This window comes from Anolis carolinensis, chromosome 4 (genome assembly GCF_035594765.1).
Source record: "Anolis carolinensis isolate JA03-04 chromosome 4, rAnoCar3.1.pri, whole genome shotgun sequence".
NCBI classification, from domain to species: Eukaryota; Metazoa; Chordata; class Lepidosauria; order Squamata; family Dactyloidae; genus Anolis; species Anolis carolinensis.
In genome coordinates, this window is record NC_085844.1 from 199,835,851 (window position 1) to 199,860,431 (window position 24,581).

Sequence of the window (24,581 nt, forward strand, 5' to 3'; positions counted from 1 at the left end):
CACATAGTCCTGAACTGCAATGATACTGTTCAGTTCAGGGTCTGTTTATCAGGGTTTCACAACAGTTGACAACATAGTTTTCAGCCATTCTTCAAATATTTTTGAATATTGTTTCCATCTCAAATAACAATAGTCAATTTTGTTTAAAAAATCATGGAATTTGTCCCATCTCAGTTGAATTCAGGCCAAGAAACAGTATATTCTTCTCACCAGATGTGTAATAAGGCCATGCCCAAAACTACATGAATTGTTTATAACTAAAATCTATTTTATTTTATTTTTTTGCTTCTCTACCAGATTTGCCTGTCATCTTCCTGTACGGGATATAATGAACAAAATGAAAACTTTCAAGCGTCGTTTTTCTCTTTCGGTTCCCCGGACAGAGACGATTGAGGAATCACTAGCAGAGTTTACAGAGCAGTTCAACCAGCTCAACAACAGAAAGAATGAAGGTAAAAGGTGGGAAATCAATCCCATGGAAAAGAGAGTGGTATGGGCAGAAAGATAGTGCTGAGGTCAGTTCTAGACATCTGAAATTTGGAGAGATTGTATCTCCCCTTACTTTGGGAAGCAATACTTGTATGGTAGCCCTTGTAGCTTATGGTTTATGAAATGTTTGAAATGTGGTAATGAGGAGAACAGAGTTCTCTAGGTCAGTGCTTCCAAAAGTTTGGTCCTCCACATGTTTTAGACTTCAACTCCAAGAATTTATGACTATAGACCAAATCATCTAGGATGACTCCCTTCAAACTGAACCAGTTACATGTTGGCTGGATTGCATTGTTCATGTGTGAGTTCTTAAATTGGAGGGAAGGCTAACATTGTACTACTGATTCCTTCACAGTCCTTCACAGTTAGGCTATAGTCATCACCTTAACTACACCGGAGCCTCTGGTGGCATAGAGGGTTAAAGCCTTGTGACTTGAAGGTTGGGTTGCTGACCTGAAGGCTGCCAAGTTCAAATCCAACCTAGGGAGAGTGCAGATGAGCTCCCTCTATCAGCTCCAGCTCCATGCGGGGACATGAGAGAAGCCTCCCACAAGGATGGTAAAAACATTAAAACATCTGAGCGTCCCCTGGGCAATGTCCTTGCAGATGGCCAATTCTCTCACACCAGAAGCAACTTGAAGTTTCTCAACTCGCTCCTGACACACAAAAAAATCTACATTATATTGTTCAATGTGTTCCGTTCTGATGTAATTTGTTTATATGTCTTTTCCTCATTGACACTGAATATTTGCTATATATGTTGAAAACTGCCCTGAGGCCCTTCAGGGACATAGGACAGTCTACAAATAATGATGATGATGATGATGATGATGATGATGATGATGATGATGATGATGGTGGTGGTGGTGGTGGTGGTGGTGGTGGTGGTTGTTGTTGTTTGACCCACTAGAGTCAGCAATATTCATGAAATTACCATTTACTGAATATGGAAGGATTGCTAGTTGAAGGTAAACAAATACAAAGTATAACTAACTGGAAGCAACCTGTAGAAAAAAGAGGAAAAACAGGAAAAACCTAGGTTTTTAAGTGAACAAAAAACAGCTAAATGCTTGGGAATATAATTGGAAAGTAGAAAAGCAGACTTGTACAAAATAATGTTATGAGAATTGTAGGCTAATATTAAGTTTCAGAAAAATGGGAATGTTGAATTGATCTTTTTCAAGATGATCTATTCTTCAACAAAGAGGGTTTTTATTATTTCATATTATGTCTTATTTCAATTACTGGTTATTTCTGATGGATTTTATTTGCTTATTTATAAACTTACCTAGGGAACCTGTAGTAGAAGAGCAACAGTGGCTTGCAATCTGAGTTGGGTAGAGCTTATCTTTCTCATTGAAAGATGAGAAATCCACCCTGCACCCAACTCCATTGGTGTAGACTGTGATATAGAAAAGGTACAGTGTCTTGGGATGTTAAAGAAGAGTTTGTTTTATGCTTGAAAATAGCCCACTACCTATTGGCCCAGAAATACCTTTAATTGCTTTATTCAGGGGCTGTTAAAAGAAAAGCAAGACATGTTTAGATAACAGTAATTATAACAAAAGACAAGCTACAATTTACAAAATCAATTATATGTGTATGTATCTTACATCAAATCACATATAAATTGTCAGATTTTTTTTAAAAAAAATGCATCCTGAGTAAAAAAGTGTATGGATACAAAATAATACTTATATTACAACTTTAAAATCAACTTGCATATATTCTCAAAAGAGTGTTTCCAAAGTTTATTCTTGATAACTGATAGTTTACAAACTAAGAGACTGAGCATGATGCTATTCCAGTTTTTTTTCCATGTGCATCAAGGACATCCTTATCATAACATTTCTACAGCAGATCACAGGATTAGGAGAAGGCCATAAAATATTTCCAGACTCAAATGCCTGGGACTGTTTTCAAGAATAAAATCGTCACTCCTTTTTTCAACATCTTAAAATGTTTTCTCCTTTCCAGATCACATCTACAGTTCCCCATCCACATTTATAGTTTAGAATTTTATTGATTTATAGGAATCTCTAGGTCTTCCAGTGTGATTTTGAGATCAACTTTCTCCAGACATGCTGGAGAAAATACGGATTTCTAGAAGAAACAACTCTCTAGAAATCTTAGTCCTCTAGTGCAGTTCTGTGGTCAGCTTTCAGTGGAATTCAGTGATAGAGTCATGCTGGAAGACATTAAAATCCCCAGAGAGTTTTTTAAAAAACAGGTAAAAATGGCAATTTCTTTATTCAAGTTTTTTCACTTTCATTGGATTCTGTGCTTTTACTGCCAGTGAATGTGGAGGAGGGTTGACTGTACTGAATGTTACTAGTCCTCTTTGCTCAATGGTAAAGGGCAGTTTATAAACTCTGCTTTCAGGGAGCACAGACAAGGCACCATTCTTCATTCCACCGATTACCACCAAAGATAGGCTGCAACCAAAGGGTTGAATAATTAGACCCCAGTCAGAGGTTGCAGTGGAAGATTATATCAAATTCAATTATGTTTTGTTCTTGCTCTCTTTCTCTCTGCTAACCTCACTTGAGCACAAGGAATGATAGGGCATGCACTGAGAATCCCAGAAGGACAAGTGGAAAAACAAATAATACGCTAAGTGAGCACAGGGAGTTCCAGGCAATGTCACCTTTGGTTTGGTGCAGTCTGTTTTTGCAAAAGCTGGAAAGGGCATTTGCAAAGAGTCCTCAAAAGTTTCTGTAACAAGTACTTGAAGCTTTTCCATCCTTGTGATAATTCTGTCTGCCTCAATGCCATATGGAAGAGCTAGAAATGTCATCTGCCTGTGTCTGATTCACAGCTGCTAGAAACCTCTGGGGCTCTCCTTAAAATTAGAGTCGAACTGTAGTGGAACTAGCACTGAATTTTTAAAAAACTGTATTTCATCTTTATTTTCCTCTCTACAAAATGTCAGCAAGTGCACAAGCAAGTCCTGAAGGTTTTCATAACCTTGTTTTTCTTAGACACTGATGATTGCTTTCTGTTTCTGTCTGTTTTCTTTTCCACAAGAGAGCTGTAGAGGTAAATTGCATAATTTGTTTTGAGTTCAAGCTGGCCTACAAATATTAAACATAGTATTTGTAAGGGGTAGTGGTGTGTCGTACCCCATGAAAATGCTCACTGTTTACCCCTCATTAAGCCCTATTTAGTTAAAGGGATTAATATTTTATGTATAGTTTCTGGGGGGTTAGCCTAGACATCCTCTTTGCATTTGAAACCTCCGTTGCCCCACCACTTTAAGAATCTCATCAGGGGTGGAGCATCGGACTAGGCACTTCTAGTTCTTGGAAGAGTTATCATTTTTCGTGACTGGAAGGTGAAGAGAGAGGAAGGCTGGAAAGTCTACAAAATAGCATGTCCAGTCGTTGCTGTATTCAAGTCCAGTCAGCTAGATCTATATTCAAGTCCAGTCAGAGTTAAATATTGAGTTCATCTTACAGACAGTTGATCACCATACAAGGCAGAGACAATAAGAAGAAATAAAGATTCAAGAGCCTCAGTTCAGCCAGAACTGTATCTATCTCTCAAAGACTTTACTTCTCATAAAGACTTTGCAGTAAGACTCAGGAGGAGAGAAAGTCTAAAATTCTTGTCAGTTAATAAACTCTTGATTCAGCTATATAGTCTCCGATCTGTTCCCTGCTCAGCCAGTTCACCTTCCAAGTAGTTAAGATAGTGTGGGGGCAGAACATGGTGTCTTTTTTCATTGATTAGAATTCTTGAGAGTCCAAGACATGATTGATGGAAAAAAACAAGCCATCAAAGCTCTAGGTCTTTCTAGAGCCGTGGTTTTTAGAGCCGAGCAGATATGTTAACACTTAACAAAGTAATGAAATAGTTGTGGTTTAAGCAAAGCAAAGCAAGTTTCTGGCCTGTTTCCCCAGGAGATCAAAGCTTGTTTTGGCAGATGCAATGTTTAAATATATTTATAAAAGGAGTGAGTCTTGTCAAAGGCAGCAGCAATGTCTGCAACTTCCCTTTTAATTTTGCTTTGATATTGTATGCAGCCTCATTATGCCTTGAGTGTGAGCACCTGCTTGCAGTCCGCATGAAAAGTGGAGCAGAATCAAACATTACTTCAGTATGTGTCCAGATTCTGCCTTTATCCCTATTAAATATCCCAGCCAAGACAGTTTGGGTACAGACACCTAGTACGTAAGGTTAGTTTAGCTCCTGGTGTTTTGCTTTTTTCGTGAGCTAGTGAATCTTTTCTAAGCTATAAACCCCTTTCTTGTTTGCAGTTTCTCCATTTTCTGATATCTATTCTGAAATGGGGCAACAAGAATTCTACAATCCCTTAAATGGGGACACACCATAGGTTTTATGGCATGACTTTAATTTATTTTCTTCCTTCTTGCCTAATCACTAATAATGAATTTTCTTTTTTAAAAAAATTCCAGTCTGTTACACAATAATGTGTGAAACGGGTTCATTCCATGCCAAACACTCAATGACTTAACAACTTTTTGTTCTGCTTTAGCATGTCAGTTCTGGATTTACTGGCTTTATTTTTCACATGAAAGTTTGTATCTCTTTTTTAAATACAAAGTACTTCTGCAATTCATTTAGATTAAGGATGGAATAAAAAAACTCAAATCTACTCAGCTCCCCTCCCTACTAACTTTTGATCCCTAAGATGTGTCACCCAGAGAGCCTGCTGTTTTGATCTGTGTAGTATGCACCAATTCATTAGTTAGTGAGCAAATTGGATAACTGTCCAAATACATTGAAATCAACACAGTCGAATCCATGTTTATCATGGGAGGTAGTTCTCAGCAGTAAACCAGGCTTTCAGTGGATGAGACTGAGAGAGGCATGAATTGGAGAGATAGTCATTGCATTTTAGTTTGCTCAGAAGTCCACCTGCTGATATTTGGCCTTTTTATGCTCATGTATTACATTTTTTTTGTCTTCAGTGTAACAGACAGAGCAGATGCAGCAATTAGAAGGGTTTGATAAAGAAAGACCTCTAGATTTTGGCTTCTGATCAAAACTACCTTTCTACCCACAGTGTTGTTTCCACCTGAATTCATTTAATTTTGACAAATTTATTGTATCATGATTATAAGAACAATGGAAATAGCTCCCATTATTTTAATATTTTGTTGTTTCTACACTAAGATAATATTGCTAATATCTTCTGTCCTGTAGGATGAGAAGGACAGGCACACCTTTCCAAGCTTTAATCTTTCACATTAACAAGTGAACTGTAAAATATAAAGAACATTTTGCTTTAAAACAGCAAAAGTGTCATGTGCCACTTTTTGTTTTTGCTGCAGCAAGCTGACTCTCTGGAATTCTTTTGTGATGAAAGTCTGTTTTCAGAATCTAGAGCTCAAGGGGAAAGTAGCATTGTTTCTCTGAATAGCATCAACAAAGACTCTGGTTGCTATCAAATGCAAAACCTAGTAGGCTGCCTTTTACAGCATCTGGATCCAGAACTAGAAACTGGCTGGATTGGGCACTTGATTGCTTAGTACATCATTGGATTTGAAGATGCTGCATTTGTTTTCAAAAGTAATATCTTTTACATGCAGGGTAGCAGTTAAAGTATGCAGTTGCAAACTACAGTGGGTCCTAGATAGCTGCTAGAGTTTGGTTCCATGTGGAGACCAACATCCATGGATACTCATCCCATTAAATGCAGTGGTGTAAATGAAATGATGCCTCTTGTCTAAAATGGCAAAAATCACGGTTTACTTTATAGATCCCCCCTTCTTCTTAGGACTGTTTTCAACTCATAGGGCCCTTCCACACAGCCCTATATCACATAATAAAAAGGCAGAAAATCCCACAATATCTGCTTTGAACTGGGTTATCTGAATCCACACTCAAACAATGTGGGATTTCCTGCCTTGATATTCTAGGATATAGGGCTGTTTGGAAGGGCTCATAGATGGCTGAACCTGTGGATGCAGAATCCATGGTTACAGAAGACTGATTGTACTCATTACATTATTTGTTATGTTCAACTTCTGCCTTTTCCCAAGTGAACTTAGGGTTGTGTGCATGCCTCTTCTCTTCACTACTTCATCCTCACAAAAACCTTGTCAAGTAGATCAGGCTGAGAGAGTATGTCTTCTACTCTTCTTTTTAACCAGAAAAGTCTCTCAGTCATTTTTAAAAATCAGTCCTTACAGTTGGATGGGAACTCTTGATCCACTAGAGGATCTTCAGAGGCACTGCAAACCCACCCACTTCTCAATCTCAGTTCCTCAGGTTTATAATGTACAAGAGTAAAAGAATGGGTTTGAGGAAGAAAGAAATTGTTATAATTGTGTTCATTCTTCCATCCTTTCAGGGCAAGAAAGGTTTCTTATAAGTAGTGGAGTGGAATGGCCATCAATGACAAGTGGGTGGTGGTAGCCAGACCCACACTTTATTCTTTTAGGCAGCTTCAGATATTAGTAAAATTCAGTGGGGAAAAAAGTATTTAGTCAGATACCAATTGTACAAGTTCTCCCACTTAAAAAGATGAGAGAGGCCTGTAATTGACATCATAGGTAGACCTCAACTATGAGAGACAACATGAGAAAACACATCCAGAAAATCACATTGTCTGATTTTTCACAAATTTATTTGCAAATTATGGTGGAAAATAAGTATTTGGTCACCAACAAACAAGCAAGATTTCTGGGTCTCACAGACCTGTAACTTCTTCTTGAAGAGGCTCCTCTGTCCTCCACTCATTACCTGTAGTAATGGCACCTGTTTGAACTTGTTATCAGTCTAAAAGACACCTGTCCACAACCTCAAGCAGTCACACTCCAAAGTCCACTATGGTGAAGATCAAAGAGCTGTCCAAGGACACCAGAATCAAAATTGAAGCCCTGTACCAGACTGGGAAGACTGAATCTGCAATAGGCAAGCAGTTTGGTGTGAAGAAATCAACAGTGGGAGCAATAATTAGAGAATGGAAGAGATACAAGACCACTGAGAATCTTTCTCGATCTGGGGCTCCATGCAAGATCTCACCCTGTGGGGTCAAAATGATCACAAGAACGGTGAGCAAAAATCCCAGAACCACATGGGGGAACCTAGTGAATGACTTGCAGAGAACTGGGACCAACGTCACAAAGGCTACCATCAGTAACACACTGCGCCGCCAGGGACTCAGATCCTGAAGTGCCAGACGTGTCCCCCTGCTTAAGCCAGTACATGTCCGGGGCCGACTGAAGTTTGCTAGAAAGCATTTGGATGATCCAGAAGAGTATTGGGAGAATGTCATATGGTCAGATGAAGCCAAAGTAGAACTGTTTGGCAGAAACACAACTTGTTGTGTTTGGAGGAGAAAGAATGCAGAGTTGCATCCAAAGAACACCATACCTACTGTGAAGCATGGGGGTGGCAACATCATGCTTTGGGGCTGTTTCTCTGCAAAGGGACCAGGGTGACTGATCTGTATACATGAAAGAATGAATGGGGCCATGTAACGTGAGATTTTGAGTGCAAACTGTTAATGTGGGATTTGTGTATTGATAGTGTTTAAATGAAATTTGTGTCTTGTTTGTATTGCATACTGATTGCATCATCCAGAGTGTAACATAGTCTGGAAAGAGTTAATTCCTAAGAAGCTGTGATGTCCTTGATGTGTGGCTGGAGCTGGGGAGTATCCAGACACAAGTGTATATACATTACTGATTGCATCAGTTCTGTTCTGAGTTGAGTTGAGTTCTATCTGCTTAGAGTGAGAGTCCTGTATTTGTCTGCAAGTCTGTTTGTCTTGATTATTACTGAAGTCAGTAAAACTTGTATATAGTTTTACCAAAGTCTCTGGATGTCTCTTCGTTCTGCGTTCCACTGACTCTATCCAACTACTGCTGCGCTGCAAATTACTCTGACACAAACCTCCTTCCATCAGCAAAGGCACTTGAAATGCTTCATACGAAGCCACTCCTTCGTTGCCCTGGCGGTGTGCTTGGGATCATTGGCATGCTGAAAGACCCAGCCACGTTTCATCTTAAGTGCCTTTGCTGATGGAAGGAGGTTTGTGTCAGAGTAATTTGCAGCGCAGCAGTAGTTGGATAGAGTCCTGGAGTGGCCTAGCCAGTCTCCAGATCTCATCCCTATAGAAAACCTTTGAAGGGAGTTGAAAGTCAGTATTGCCCAGCGACATCCCCAAAACATCACTGCTCTCAAGGACATCTGCATGGGGGAATGGGCCAACATACCAGGAACAGTGTGTGCCAACCTTATGAGGTCTTACAGAAAACGTTGGACTTCTGTCATTGCCAATAAAGGATATATAACAAAGTATTGAGATGAACATTTGTTATTGACCAAATACTTATTTTCCACCATAATTTGCAAATAAATTCATGAAAAATCAGACAATGTGATTTTCTGAATGTGTTTTCTCATGTTGTCTCTCATAATTGAGGTATACCTATGATGTCAATTACAGGCCTCTCTCATCTTTTTAAGTGGGAGAACTTGTACAATTGGTATCTGACTAAATACTCCCCCCCCCCACTGTATAAAAGAAACTAGGAAGATTACTATTAGGATTGTTCTGCCACATTAGCTTCTAATATTATTTCACATTTTATTCAGAAATTGCCTATTCTTGACAGATCTTTTTCAGCAAGAACAACATTATCTCTCTTTCTGCAACTAGCTTATGCAGTGAGTTCATACTGTCAAATTCTGTCTTGTTTGATTGGTGTTTTGTGCCTGTGCATCTATCTTTTGTGTTTTTATAATAACCTCCAGTATGTGCTCTATGGAACCGCTTGGAGGTGGGACTCAGTTATTATTAAGTGGCATGGGCTCTATTTGGAATGCTGATAATTAGTGAGCAGTTCATTTGTATGCAGGTTTCTCCAGGAAACAGTATCTGCGTAAATTCTCAGAATTTTATTTCATGGGTATATGGATGACCTACCCTGCACTTGGTGGAGTGTTTTGCTGTACACCAAAACGCTGTACATCTGTTTGGGGGCTTCCTGTTCCAAAGCCTCCTAGCAACCAGTAACTAATTGCAGCCCTGTCAGGTTTAATGGCAGAACATAGAGCCATGGGGCAGAAATTGGTAGGTATACACACAGGAGGCCTGTGAGCTTGCTTTCCTCAGATTTCATTTTCCGTGTATTGCACAACAACACTTCAGTACCGAAATATCACAAAAAGAGATCACTTAAATTTCTTAGATGATTATTTCTCTGAAGGGTACAACCAGCTGAACAGGTTATTGGCAGAATGGATTGTTTGTAGACCCTGAAATGCTTGACTGTGCCCGGCCCTCAAGTAGGATTGGAGACCTTTGGTATGCATGTCTCAATGGCATGATAACATCCTTCCTGTTGTTATAATCAAGGAAAAACATGAGTATTATGTATATTTTATTGTTTTAGTTTTAGCTACTTTGGGTCTCTTTTTAGAGAGATAAAGTGGAATAGAAATCATCATCGTCATCCTCATCTGCGGTGGGCAAATATTGCCAGATACAACTCTCACCAGCAAGAGTCTGTGGCAAAGAATTTTGAAAGTTGCAGTGCAACAATATCTAGAGGTCAGCAGAGTTCCCACTCATGAACTACACAATTTCCCCAATTATTGGCTATGTTTGCCTGCTATTGGTTATGGTTGCATTTACACAATCATGACTGCTATCTGCAATCATGACATCATTTTTGTGCACTGCATGGATATGGGTTCCAAAGCAAGAACCCCCCCCCCCCCCAGTTGTTAGAAAAATCAGGAAATGAAATATTAATGTGCCTCAAAGTGATCCCTTCTAATTATCAAGTTCCTTCCAGACTACCCAGAAAACAAACTGGACCCATGTGGAGGTACAGTGAGCATTAAGAAAGTCTTGAAAATAGGCATTTCAACAGTCATTAGGCATGAGTTTGATCACATCATAGACACCAATATTCCAGTGTGTCATCGTTAGGATCTTGCCACCAGTGCAACATCCTAACCCGGGTTTAGGATGCTGAAGTCAAATAAGTAGCATTGGAGCCAGAAAGAATCACCTAGGTACCGTCTTAATTTATTAGGAAATCATAGACCTGAAAGGGAGCATTAGAGTCCTGTAGTCCAATCCCAGTTTAAAGATTTCCGAAGAAGGAGACTCCAACACTCTCTTTTTCATGTAATTAGAATCCATTGGTCCTTGTCCTAGTATCTGGTAGTAGCAGAAAACTAGCTTGCTCCGTCTTCTACATCAGTGGTTCTCAATCTGGGGTCCCAGATGTTTTTAGCCTACAACTCCCCGAAATCCCAGCCAGTTCACCAGCTGTTAGGATTTCTGGGAGTTGAAGGCCAAAAACATCTGGGGACCCCAGGTTGAGAACCACTGTTCTACATGATATCCCTTCAAAATGTTCTCCCTATGCAGGCCAGAGGTACCTTTATATAAAATGCTATACCTCTATTTGCTGTGCATGGCATATACTTATCTTTCTATGGCTCAGTAGCATCAGTAAATGATATCATCATGCTTTGGACAACAGATGCTGTCCTTTGGTTGTCCTTTATGAATTGCCATTAGGAACCAAGAAAATGACAATAGGTAATTCAAATGGTACACAGCTACCCGTTTCAACATCTCTGTGCATGCTAGTGAGTAACAAATAAATGCCACCTTCTCGATTTAACTATATCCAGTTTTCCTCCAATTTACTAAATTATTTACAGTACTACTCCAAACTTATATTAGTGGTCTAAAGTGTTCGGGATAACATAGATTAATAATTAAATAAGTTATAGCCTGTCTCTGTGCATGTTTATTCAGAATCCTGCACTGACGTTAGAGGGGTATATTTTGATTTTGTGTCCAGCGAAATGTACTTCATTGAACTCCATGGCAAGGGAGACACAGCTCAGAGGTCTAAAATGGCTTGCAGGGTTTTCTCATCTGGCTCTCAGAGCTTCTGCTCTTTTCTCTGATTAATGATGGGAGGCCAAAGGTAAGAGGCTAGTTAAAATCCAAGAACATTTTGCATGGGAATGAATTCTGGTTTGCAGCCCTGGAAGGTTTTGAATAGAACATAACCTGCTTTGATTTGCAGGTTATGACTATAAAATATGCTTTGCAGATTATGGATTCAATAATGAAATTGTTTTTTGTTAACTTTGCCTACAACCCCTGATTATCTGAAATGCTGCCAGTCTATAAAGTCATCTGGACTTTTGCAATCTGTTGTTCCTTTCTCATCAGATATGGCACAAGGACATCTGAACCTGGGTCATCTGAACAAGGATATCAAGACACAGCCCAGCTCTTTTTCACCTGTGGAAGGCCAGTCCCAAATGGAAGTGCAGTACCGAAATGGCAACCAACGGCGGTTTTCTATGGAGGTAATGTGCAGCTATAAAGTGAAAGGGGTGTCTGTTCAATATTGGATGGTACAAGTTGAATATCTGTTGTTTGAAATAGGTGACACCAGAAACATTTTGGATTTCAGATTGTAGGGGAAGAGGTTGGAAGATCTACATTTGTGTATACAGGCAGTTTCCAAGTTATAAACAAGAAAATTTCTGTAGGTTTGTTCTTAAGTTAGCTTTAGATGACATAGGAAAGGTTAACACCCCTGTGGTGTTTGCTGTCTGTGCCCCTTTTCAGGAGATTTCAAAATTATCTGTCCCTGTGATCATTGGATTTGAAACAAGGATTGGTGAGAAAGCTTCAGTGGAGACACATTTTCGCCATGATAACTCTTTCAAGAATGAGTTTCCCTTCCTAGGGGTAGACTTCTCTCACTTTCTGTTGTCTCAGCCCCATTCTTAACTATGAGTTTCTTGTATGTTGAATGTTTATAACTCGGGGACTGCTTATATGTACATAGTGAGATGTTTTAGAGATATGTCACAACTCAGAATGCAAAATTCATTTTGTTCTCTACATACTTTATATACATAATGGGAAATCAGTTTTAGGGCATCCTGTGATTATTCTGCATGTTTCGTTTAGTGCTATGTCCACCTGCTTCGCATGGGCAGATTTTTGCCAGACAGGACAGGCGTACTCAGCAGTTGAGAAAGACAAGACCAGGGCTGATGTTCTTATTACTTGTGGGTCTGCACCCCATGCACTGCCAGTCAGTTTCCGCAGGATGTTGTTGTGTGCAGCTACTTTGTGCTTGGTGTTCATGCAGTGTTTCCTATATGTTAGTGTTCGATCTAAGGTGACACCAAGATATTTAGGATGGAAACAGTGTTCGAGCTCTTGGCCTTCCCAAGTAACTTTCAGTTTCCTGTTGGCTTCCCGGTTACATAGGTGGAAAGCACACTTGCGTCTTGGCAGGGTTAGGCTTCAGGTGGTTCTCTTTGTAGTAGCTGGAGAGATCTTTCAAAGCATTAGTGAGTTGGTTTTCAACTGTTTCAAAATCTTTCGCTTGTGTTGTAAGGCCAAGGTCATCAGCATATCTAAAGCTCTTTGTGTGTGGTGGTAGTGGCTGATGGTTCGTGAAGATGTTAAATAAGGTCGGTGCAAGAACGCTGCCTTGGGTAAACCATTCTTTTGCCTCCTCCATCTGCTTTTCCAGCCCTGAAACTCCACATAGAAGCTGCGGTTTTCTACACCTGGTCTAATCTGGTTTATGTAACCTGGAAGATTTCCCCCTTTGAAGTATAAACTTACATAGGCAATTTAGGAATGAAGATTGACTAACAATCATTTAATCATTAATTTCAATTAAACTCAGGAAAGAAATAAATGTGGTATCTTATTGTGGGTCTCCTCCTCCTCCTCCTCCTTCTTGAATCCTTGAAAAGATCTAGGAAAAATGTCTACTGTATATTTTAGTGCTCCTTGATTAGACTGATATATTTAATTCTTCAAAATGTGAATGCTTCACTAAAGAGATTTTTCTTCTGATAAAAAGTGGTTTTGGTATAATTACATGAATGGCTGTTTAAAGGATATTCATTATATGACCACAAGGAACTTGTAGTTACCCTAGTGACAGGTTTGTGAAAGTAGAAGCGGGTGACCTTTTAAGATTGTGGACTTAGTTTTGGAATGCCATTTCCTTTCTATTTTCAGACTTGTGGGCTAATTATAGACAACATGATGTCTTTAGAAATGTCATGTTCTCACATAGTGAGAGACACTAACTGTTTTCTATACACTTTTGGACTAGGAGATTGAAAGACCAAATGCATTGCCCACAGACAAAGATGTACCCCAACACTACCCATTGGGAAATTAGGCCATACCAAATGCTTGAATGCATATGCCAGAACGAAAATTTGCCTCTGTTTGGATTTGGTAAAGGTAAAGGTTTCCCCTGACATTAAGTCCAGTCATGTCCGACTCTGGCGGTTGGTACTCATCTCCATTTCTAAGCCGAAGAGCCAGCGTTGTCCGTAGACATCTCCAAGGTCATGTGGCCAGCATGACTGCATGGAATGCCGTTACCTTCCCGCAGGAGCGGTACTTCTTGAACTACTCACATTTGCATGTTTTCGAACTGCTAGGTTGGCAGAAGCTGGAGATAACAGTAGGAGCTAACTCCACTCACCGGGTTTGAACCTGGGACCTTTCGGTCTGCAAGTTCAGCAGCTCAGCGCTTTAACACACACTGAGCCACCGGAGACTCCGTTTGACCTGGATGAAAGAAATACAATTATTCATTTGCCTTTGATTATGTTTTGCTTTTGTTCAGAAAGATCCCACAATTCAGTCTAGAATTTTCCAACAGTCCAACATAATTAAGAGGATAAAAAAGGATGCATATGTCATTTGGGCTGAGTGAAAGGGAAATGGAAATAGAAGGAATTGACCAAAAAATCTTCGTGATAGAACAAATAATGTAAACCAACTAGCTGTGCCCGGCCACGCATTGCTGTGGCTTATGGGAAATGCTTTGTTGGCCAGGTGGAATAGCAGTGAATAGCCTTGCAGCCTCAAAGCCTGGCCATTTTCTTCTTATGGGAATCCTTGTTTGGTGAGCTGGAATATAGAGGAATAGGCTTGCTGCTTGGAAGGCTGAGTACTTGCATTCTAGGGGAATGGTTTTTTTTGGGGGGGGGGCTGCTAGAATTGCAATGAATAGCCTCACTACTTCAAAGACTGTCTGCTTGCTACCTAGGGGAATCTTTGGTTGATCAGCTTCAATAGTACAGAGTAGTATCCCTGCTTCAAAACCTGGCCACCTTCTACCAAGTTTAATCCTCTATTGCACTGAATAACCTTGCAACTTCAATGCCTGGCTGTGTTATACTTAGGGGAATCCTTGTTTGGCGAGCTGGAGAAGCACCCTCAATCAAAGAGCCGCTTTGAAGCCAGGTTGCGTCCTTTGTAGGGGAATTCTTGTTTGACCAGCTTGAATTGCACTGAATAATCTTGCAGCTTAAAAGCCTGGCTGCTTTCTACATGGGGCATCCTTGCTAGGCCAGGTTGAATGGGACGGAGTAGCCTCATGGCTTCAAAGACTGGGGATCTTCTACCTAGGGGAAATCTTGGTTGAATAGCACTGAATAGCCTTGCTGCTTGGAAGCCTGGCTGCTTTCTACCTTGTGGAATCCTTAGATGGCCAGTTTGAATAGCAAGTATGAATTCTTCAATTAGTCACCTTGATTAGCATTTAATGGCCTTGCAGCTTCAAAGCCTGGCTGCTTCCTTCCTGGGGGAATATTTTGTTGGGAGGTGTTAGCTGGGCCTGATTGTTTCCTTTCTGGAATTTCCAATGTCCCTGTTTTCTGAGTGTTGCTCTTTATTTACTGTCATCGTTTGTTCTGTATTACTATACCACAGTAATTATTATATATTATATTTATAATCCTGTATTATCTGCTAAGAACTGGATTATATGAGGCCCCTTTTACACAACTTTATAAAATCCACATTGAACTGAATTATAAGGCAGTGTGGACTCAAGATAATCCAGTTCAAAGCAGATACTGTGGATTATGTGCCTTGGCATTCTGGGTTATATAGCTGTGTGGAAGGGCCTTGTGTCTACATTGCCTTATAATCCAGTTCAAATCAGATAATCTGTATTTTATAGGCAGTATGGATGAGGCTTAAGTGCACTTTTCCTGTCCCCTGGGTGCCATTTTGGCTGAGGGAGTTGCTAGGACACGAAGGGGGTGGGGCCTTAAGGCAGCAGGGTTTACCTTTCTGACTGCAATTAGGGGAAGAAAGGCTCTTCCTCATCCTCTATAATTTGGACTGTTTTCTAGGGTTTTTTTGATTGAAAGACATAGATTGGATTACTATGCCTTTTGTGGATAAATTTGGTGTGATTTGGTTCAGTGGTTTTGTTGTTTACTCCATGGGAAAAACGCACATTACATTTTTATATATATAGATGAGTAGAGTCATAACTGTCCTGGAAGGAGGAGAGAAGGAAGAGGGAGGAGAAAAATGGATAGGTATACGGTAAGTAATAGATATATAGAACTGTAAAGGATAAAATAATCAATAGAATGTGTTGTAAGAGGTAAATAATAATATATCATTGTGTGTATGCAATTATGACAATGTTGCAAATTAATGACATCTAACCAAATTTTAAAAAATGTCATTTGGGCTGTGTCTACTGAATGTATCTAGCTAACATTTTGGAGATGTAAGAGTAGGCTGTTTAGATGCAAAAGGGGACCGGACCCGTGCTCCTTTAATTAATTGGATAGAGGGGGAAATCCCAGATGGTGTATTTCATGCTAAAATTATTCCCGTTATTGCGGAATTCGTTTAGATACAGTAGACCTGATGCCTTTTGTACCTGGCTATCATGCTTAAAAATTAATCCTATGTTGCTCTTCTCCACAGGATGTCAGCAGGCGCCTCTCTCTCTCCGTGGATATTCGCCTTCCCCCAGAGTTCCTCCAGAAACTAGAGAGGGAAAGTCCAGAGATGTCTAAGCCTCTAAGCAGAATGTCTCGGCGGGCATCACTTGTGAGTACTATTCTTTGGCAGAAGTCAAGAAAATACAACTCATTGTATCATTGTGTGAGAATTGCCATGTTCAAGTGACCTAAGGTAAAGATAAAGGTTTTCCCCTGACATTAAGTCTAGTCGTGTCCAACTCTGGGGGTTGGTGCTCATCTCCATTTCTAAGCCAAAGAGCTGGTGTTGTCCGTAGACACCTCCTAGGTCATGTGGCCAGCATGACTCCATGGAACGCTGTTACCTTCCCGCAGAAGCGTTACCTATTCACATTTACATGGTTTCGAACGGCTAGGTTGGCAGAAGCTGGGGCTAATACCGGGAGCTTACTCCGCTCCACAGATTCGAGCTGGAAACCTTTCGGTTAGCAAGTTCAGCAGCTCAGCAGTTTAATCCGCTGCGCTACAGGGGGCTCCCAAGTGACCTAAACCTGGAGAGAAACCCTACACTGATACACTTCTCTGGAAGTGTCTCCTGTTCAGTAATTTGAATGTACTTGATAACTGTAATGTTCAGAAAGTCGTGTTATTTTTTTTCTAACATGAGCTGATGGAAAAAAGAAAGAAACATTATAGCTAAGAGTTTTCCATTTACCTGTGCTAGTTTTTTCTGTATCTTGAATAAAATATATGCAGTTGAACCAACTGTCCAATAAATATTAATAAGCTCATAAATTAAAAATGTATGTTCTCTTTAACCTCAAAAATGTAGCACCGTTATCTTTGTTCAGCCACATCAAGCCCCCTTTGCTTTTCCCTCTCCCCTTGTTACATTTCCACAAAAAATCTAATACATTTAAAGGGTTTTTCACAATTACAATTACTTTCCTGTACAATGTTCCCGCTATTCAGCTATGCTTTTTTTTCAAAACATTCAATTCCATTATCTTCTCTCTCTTCTCAATCTGTTACATGTTTGTATAGTCTTTGTATGTTTGACCCTGTATTCAAGTGAAAATATGTGATTCCTATAGGCTGCTAAACTGTAATGTGTGTTTCAATTTAGCAGTCTCTATGAGCTGAGAGACCAATAAACTTTGCCTGCGTCCTTGAAGGGACTTGGGCACAACTCCTGTCTGAGCTGCTGTTAGAAAGGGGAAACCTTTGCTTTTTCTATGTTGAGATCATACAATATGTTGATGTATTGAAAGTGAAATTTCATTGTAATCTTAGGCAATTCAGAGTTATGATAGGTGAGCCTAGTCAGAGGCACATACTTTTGAAACAGTAAGACTTTCCTGTAGGTAAAAGAGCGTGAGAATTGTCAAATTGCATGATAAGAACGCACTTCAAACAGTGTGCATTCCATTGATTATAATATTTCTTTAGCAAAAGCAGATTTCAAGGGGGTGGTCCTAGTTTTTCACCTTTCTGCAACTCTTGTCTGTAGAAGTTGTAAAGTGAACACTATGGGTAGCAGTTTGCTTAGATCCTTTCCTCCACCATCATACTATGAGTTGTGATGAGGGAAAACATCTAAAATCTTGAGCCCAAATGTAATTTAATTAATGTTTCACTTCTCTGTTGCTGGAGATTGGGGATGTAGTTTTTCAATAATTTTATTCTCTAAGAAAGCAATGAGCACACTATGCAATTTTCCGCACTGTGAGAAAGAACTTGAAAACTGAGCTGTTTTTGGAAGCTATTTGCACCAGGACATATTCTTTGCACAATTGTGTGTGTGTGTGTGTGTGTGTGTGTGTTTACACAGAAAATACCACTTTTGCGAAAGAGATATGAATGCTCTTTCTTGTAGAGAAAGTGTTGTTTTTTTGTGCAAGAAAAAAAATATCTGTGAATTTTGTGCAGAATAAGTCCCAAACTGCAAGGATTTTCATCATTCCTGGAGTCTCCTTGTCAGGGTTTCCAGATGCTAAAGAAACTTAGTTTTTGATCATTGTTTGAATATGTTTTTAATATCCTTTCCACCCCTGATTTAGATGCAGTACCTTTATTTTATTGCATTTGTAGCTTGCTTTCCTCCCATACTGAACACAAAGCGACTTACATTGTATCTTAAAAAGTAGCAAAACCAGTCTACAATACAAAAATTAAAAAGCATTAATCAATTCATTACCAAATTCTAATTCAGAGCAATTGAAACCACATTATCACTGATTGCGTATGAAGAGCCGGTATACTTGTTTTGATACTTTCTTTGCCAGTCTGCTGCCTTCCGCACAAGTGAAAAATCATGTCCCAATTTTCTTCTCCTTCAGAGACTGCCAACCAGAATCATTCTCTGGTGGCCTGAAAATGAAATAAATCCTGTTGTTTTTCTCTCAAGACATTTGTCTCTTTATCACCACCTAGCGTTAAATAATTGATATGCTTATAACACAATATATGACCTAAGCAACCTTAATACTTGCTCCTTGAAAGCCTCTTATCACCATAAACTGATTAATTCTGTGATCCATTCATGTTTGCAAGTGCTATATGTGTTTGATGCCTGTGCTTATAGAGTAAAATGCACTTTAAGGGAAGAACATTTTAAAAATGGATGGTTAAGCGCTGAGATATTAAATGGGAATAGAGTTCTTTGAAGGCTAGAGATATCTATTTGTTCAGAGGTGCAGCTACATAGTACTGGAGGAAGTGGAGGATTACCTTCGTTACCTTAATCTTTGGGTCATCTGGGTCACCTGTCAGCCAGGATCCAAGATGTTATGGATGCACAGGGAAGAGCTTCAGAAGATTAAACTCCTGTTTGAAGTAAACAGCATGACAAACAGATGGAGGGCTGTTAGAAGTAAAAACAATCAAATGTATTCTTTGCTACAACACATTCTGAGTGAAGAAATCTGTTTTAGTTAATGACCTTATCTGAGCTCTATGGAAAGAAAAAAAATCCTACAGGTTCTTCAAGGACACACATGCTTTGATTCCCTGATGAATGTGGCATTTCTTTCTTCTTCAAAGTATATTTAGCAGTGAATTCAAAGGTTCATGTTGCTTTTGTTTTTCACTACATGTGTTAGAAGTAAGAGCCCATTTATATGATGTGATCATAGTACAGTTGCAGTTTTATACACACCTCTCTAGAAGCAAGACCTAATGAATTTACTGGGACTTATTTTTAGATAGACATACATTGGACTGTAATGTAGATTTCTTAAGAAAGAATGTAGGATCATTTGTACTGATTCCTCTTTGTTCTTCCTGACAGTCAGACATCGGGTTTGGGAAGATGGAGACTTATGTTAAGCTTGAGAAGCTGGGGGAGGTAAGAATAATGTGAACTCTATCATCTTAGTATCCTAAAATTGTGTATATTAATATTTTGGGAGAGTAGTGTTTGTTTCAAGACGTTTATAAATTTTTTAAAAAGCACTTTGGATTATGACTTGGATTTAAGTAATGCCTTGAGATTTATCCACATTTGCAAGGGATTTTAATACTGTTCAGTGTCCTGGTGGTGTGCATCTTGCATAAATGCATCTCTGACCTAAGGTGGACTTTTAAAAAAGGATTTTATATTATTTCATGCAAATTATTCCGCAAAACCAGTTAACACCAGTATGATAGAGACTCCATTTCTCCACAGCGTCTGCCACATAAATAACTTAAATATAAATAACTTAAAAATAAATATTTTATCAAGCCTAAAAAAGATTTCAAATACGTTTAAGTTCTGTGGATTTCATTTGAAATGGCATAATTTAGAAATGATTGTGTAGGTCAGGGGTTCTCAACCTGTGGGACCCCAGGTGTTTTGGCCTACGACTCTCAGAAATCCCAGTCAGTTTACCAGCTGTTAGGATTTCTGGGAGTTGAAGGCCAAAACATCTCGGGGGACAGAGATTGAGAACCACTGGTGTAGACGCTTAATCCACCAACAAATCCAACAAAAATGCCATGTCTGAATGTTGTCCTATACAGCCAGCCCTCCATAACCATGGATTCTGTATCCACGGATGTAACCATCCATGACCTGAAAATGTTTTTTTTTAAAAAAACCAAAAGTAATCCCCAATTTTGCCATGTTATTAGACACTATTTTACTATGTCATTGTATATAATAGTACTTGAGCATCCATGGATTTTGGTATCCAAATGCGATACCAAGGACCCATTATATAGTATAATATAGCCCTAGTGGGTGGGATGTACTGTATTTGTGAGCTGCTTACTTGCCTTGCCTCCTTCACAGGGCACCTATGCCACTGTCTTTAAAGGGCGCAGTAAGCTCACCAAGAACCTGGTTGCTCTAAAAGAAATCCGGCTGGAACATGAAGAAGGAGCCCCTTGCACAGCTATCCGAGAGGGTAAGCAAGAGGAATTTAGCTTATTTCTTCATATACACCCCAAGTATGGATGGTTTGTGGAGTTCCCTGCCTATTCCTACTTTGCCTGAATCATGGTTTCTGACCTGAATTTTCCAGCTCATAGCACATATACCCTCAGAGTCAGGCAACTAATGCTTCTAATCTCATTGCTTTGACAGTTTCCTTACTGAAGAATCTGAAGCATGCAAATATTGTGACCCTCCATGATATCATCCACACAAAATGCTCCCTCACGCTGGTCTTTGAATATCTGGTGAGTCTCCAGCCTTCCTTCTTACAGAGAAACTGGTTGATCCAGCAGTTAAATGCTTCATGTATTAGTTGAAGTTAGTTTTGAATTGAGATCTGAAATTTTTCATTACTGCTGTTTGACAGTATCTATGCAGTACATATTTAAATGTTGCAAAAATTGTGTTGGCCCACAGCAGTTGCTTGCCTGAGCTCCAGGTGGCATGTACAATTTGGTTCATGTTTACTAAGAAGTAAATTCCATTTTGTTTGGTATGGTCTTCTGCCAGGCAATTTCACCTTAATAGCAAACTAGGAGTGATTGGAGACTATCATGTTTTCTCAACAGTAGTAAAATATAGTTTGATTGCTAGGGAGGTGTTACTTTTCTGCAATTGATCTCCTAGTTAAAAGACAGAAGTTTAATTCTGCAGCAACTACATTATCTTGTAGAAGACTCAGCTGTCTCTCGGAAGAGCTTAGTCATAACAGTGCACTCCTTAACGCATTTGGAAAGAATTGATGAATGTAAATTCTATAGTAAATTGTATTGTAGAACCGAAGAAAGCAATTCATCATAAGTGGGGAAATATAATTTGACTTGCTTTTTATGCTGGCAAGGTAACTTATGTCTCTCAGGACTTGCTTATGTTTGTAGGACAGTGACCTGAAGCAGTATCTGGATAACTGTGGAAATCTGATGAGCATGCATAATGTGAAGGTGAGCAAATGGGTGTGGGTGAAGGCAGGGATTGATACATTCCATTGGCCTTTTGCCATGTAAAATTGTTGTGCATATCTGTGTCCCTTCTAGAGCATGAGGTAGGAATCATAGGGTTATTCAGAAGCTCCTGGATGCAGATCCCACAAACTATAGCCAGGGTGGCCAACAATCCTGGGCCAGTAACAACATGGGAGCAAAATTATTCCTGTCCCTATTTTAGAAGTATCTGTATTTTCTAAATTATTCTGACTTTAATCTTACTACTTTCTCCCTCTTCTTCTTTCTCTGTGGTCCAAGATCTTCATGTTTCAGCTACTGCGTGGGTTGTCCTATTGCCACCAGCTTAAGATCCTACATAGGGATCTGAAGCCACAAAATCTGCTTATTAATGGAAAGGGAGAACTGAAGCTCGCTGACTTTGGTAAGTTAAGGAGTGGAGCAAGCATACCTCCAGTGTGATTTTGGTTTGGTTCAGAATATGAAAGGGGTTCAGCAAGTGTTTAGTTCCTTCCCTGTTTCAAAATCAAGGAATTGTAGCAAAATATATTGAGGGTTTCCCATCATTGCGCTCCCCTTCTCCCCACAAAAAAGCTGGTCCATTAGGTGTCTCCATTTTCAGCTAATTTACTGCTGATTGGCAACTTCTGGTAATTTTCAAAACATAGATCTAACAAAACCAGTTTAAAATGTTTAATACAAGTTGTGTTCCAAATGTAGATATTACAGTTAGTCTTTTTTTTTTTTAGTCCTACAGGTATTCTTGTGCACCTGCCCTATATTAGCATTGTTAAGAAAATACAATTGCTTGTGACAATTTGTGAAATTAGATTTCTACTCTCCAGTACTTAGGAAACATTTCTATTATTCCAGTAAGTAATGCTTTTATGCAGGCCTGAACAACGTATGGTCTATTTCCTGTGGGTTTCCAAAGGCAGGCAAAGGAAGGGGAGCAAGGAAAAGCCCAGCCCCTTTGCTAGGAGGAGGAGTGGCCCACATAAGTTTTTTAAATATTGGCCCTTTTTACACCAGCCAAGATGTGCAGACCTGCTTTTATGTCTGATACAAACAACTGGTCACAAAGTTAATTTTTCTGAGGTTTGATTTTGTATATATAGAATGCATTGTATTATTCTCCTGACAGTATTATTTTCTTGCTAGACCAGATGTATTATTCTCTTGATGGAGTAAAGTAGTGTTGGTCAGAACTGTGATAAAACTGGAAGATCTGGATCTCACTGGGATCACTTCTACCTGTAGGTCTAGCCAGAGCCAAGTCTGTCCCTACAAAAACGTATTCCAATGAAGTGGTCACATTGTGGTATCGGCCTCCTGATGTTCTTCTAGGATCTACAGAGTACTCCACTCCCATTGACATGTGGTGAGTTGAGCACCTATGCTTGGATGGGTACAATGATTCACCACACTGGTTTTCCTAGTCATACTTGCTTTCAGAGTCCAGTCTGTAGAATAACAGAATCATAGAGTTGAAAGAGACCATAAAGGACATGCAGTCCAACCCCCTGCCAGGCAGGAAATGCACAATCAGAGCACCCTGACAGATGGCCATCCAGCCTCTGTTTAAAAGCCCCCAAAGAAGGTGTCTCCACTACTCTCTGGAGCAGTGAATTCCACTGTTGACCAACTCTTATGGTCAGGAAGTCTTTCCTAATGTTTAGGTGGAATCTCCTTTCCTGCATTTTGCATTTAGTCCTGGTGTAAAATTGCAGTAGATGCTGCAAAGCAGAGTTGAGAAATATGTGCCACTGAAAAAGTTGCTGGCCATGTTGGATGGACTGATGGAGGTAATGTGTTCCCATCCTCTGCTATAAAACACAGAGAAGGTTAAAGAAAGTATCATGGTTTGCTTCTCTGTCTTCCTGGAGGCTCCCTCTTCTTCATTCTGCTGACGTATTCTGTATGAAAAATATGAAGGCAGGAGGCCATTCTTATCTCTTGTGTTGTCTTCAGTTCTTGTGGGCCGGCAGTGAAAAGTCAATGTAGCCATTTCAGAACCTGAAACAACAGGAGAAAGGGTTAGTGTAATAAGGGGCCATCTAGGACCTGATTACTCCACATGTTTTTGAACCCCATTGTGCTTCACAAATACTTATCTTTTTAGGGGTGTGGGTTGCATACACTATGAAATGGTTACAGGACGTCCCATGTTTCCAGGATCTACAGTGAAAGAGGAATTACATTTAATATTCAGGATATTGGGTGAGTTCTCCCCGTTCTCTGTTTCATGGTGTCGGTTGAGAAAAATAAAATGAAAGATGCATGAGATGGTCACATTACATATGCTAAATATGGAAACTAGTAGATCTCTTTTGCATGTAAGAAAACAGTTTGTATAGAGCACTGCTCAAGAAACAACTCAGCATCAGGGCTGCTCAGATTGTGACTTCATTAAATGTATGCACTTCTGCAATTAAATCTGTACCCAAGCTTTGAGTTCTTAAATAGATGAACTTTATTCTGCAAGGATTTTTGGTGTGTGAGAAGACACAGAAAGGAAGGAAGTTGTGATTTGGTGAGAATATGAAGAGTTGAGTAAAGGAAAGTATAGTAAGAGCAAGGATGTAAAGTTTTATGGCAAAGGTGAGAGGAACAGTAATAGGAGTTTAACAATATAAATATGGCCACAGGTTCCTTAACATAGATATATAGAGGAGCAGCAAGTGGAAAGCCTCATTACCAGAGCATGATGAAGCTGGTCTACCACAACAACCCATAAATTGGTCCATGGTATCTCTGACTTAAGTCCTCTGATTTGGTTGGATTGGAGAAGTTCAGGAGCAATTGCTGTTTGGGCTAGACATCACTTTCCCAAATGAACCAAATGATATTGTAAAGCAACTTTATGTGTTCTAATACCCCAGTGCTTTGCTTCCTCTGTCTTTTAAATAGCCCTATAGCCAGTATGCTTTCAAATATCTCTCTACAGTAAAGGTGGAGTTTAAATAGATATTTTCCTACCTTTGCTGCAACAGGAA

The 24,581-nt window shown here is 39.6% G+C and overlaps 1 protein-coding gene across 6 annotated transcripts in view; it reads left to right on the forward strand.

Moving 5' to 3' along the window:
* The window catches only part of cdk18 (cyclin dependent kinase 18), a 103,051-nt gene that overhangs the window by 63,420 nt on the left and 15,050 nt on the right, over positions 1-24,581 (forward strand). For 2 of the 6 annotated variants that reach the window (XM_008115635.3, XM_008115636.3), the window contains exons 2-11: positions 298-452; positions 11,672-11,811; positions 16,232-16,357; positions 19,517-19,573; positions 20,501-20,615; positions 20,795-20,889; positions 21,523-21,585; positions 21,886-22,009; positions 22,846-22,966; positions 23,708-23,805. In XM_008115635.3, the coding sequence (XP_008113842.1) occupies positions 329-452; positions 11,672-11,811; positions 16,232-16,357; positions 19,517-19,573; positions 20,501-20,615; positions 20,795-20,889; positions 21,523-21,585; positions 21,886-22,009; positions 22,846-22,966; positions 23,708-23,805 (1,063 nt within the window). In that variant the 5' untranslated portion in view covers positions 298-328. Of the gene's footprint in view, positions 1-297; positions 460-4,292; positions 4,668-11,671; positions 11,812-16,231; positions 16,358-19,516; positions 19,574-20,500; positions 20,616-20,794; positions 20,890-21,522; positions 21,586-21,885; positions 22,010-22,845; positions 22,967-23,707; positions 23,806-24,581 lie in introns of those variants that run through there. The other 4 variants (XM_008115638.3, XR_010005502.1, XM_008115637.3 and 1 more) reach the window with 4 other exon arrangements.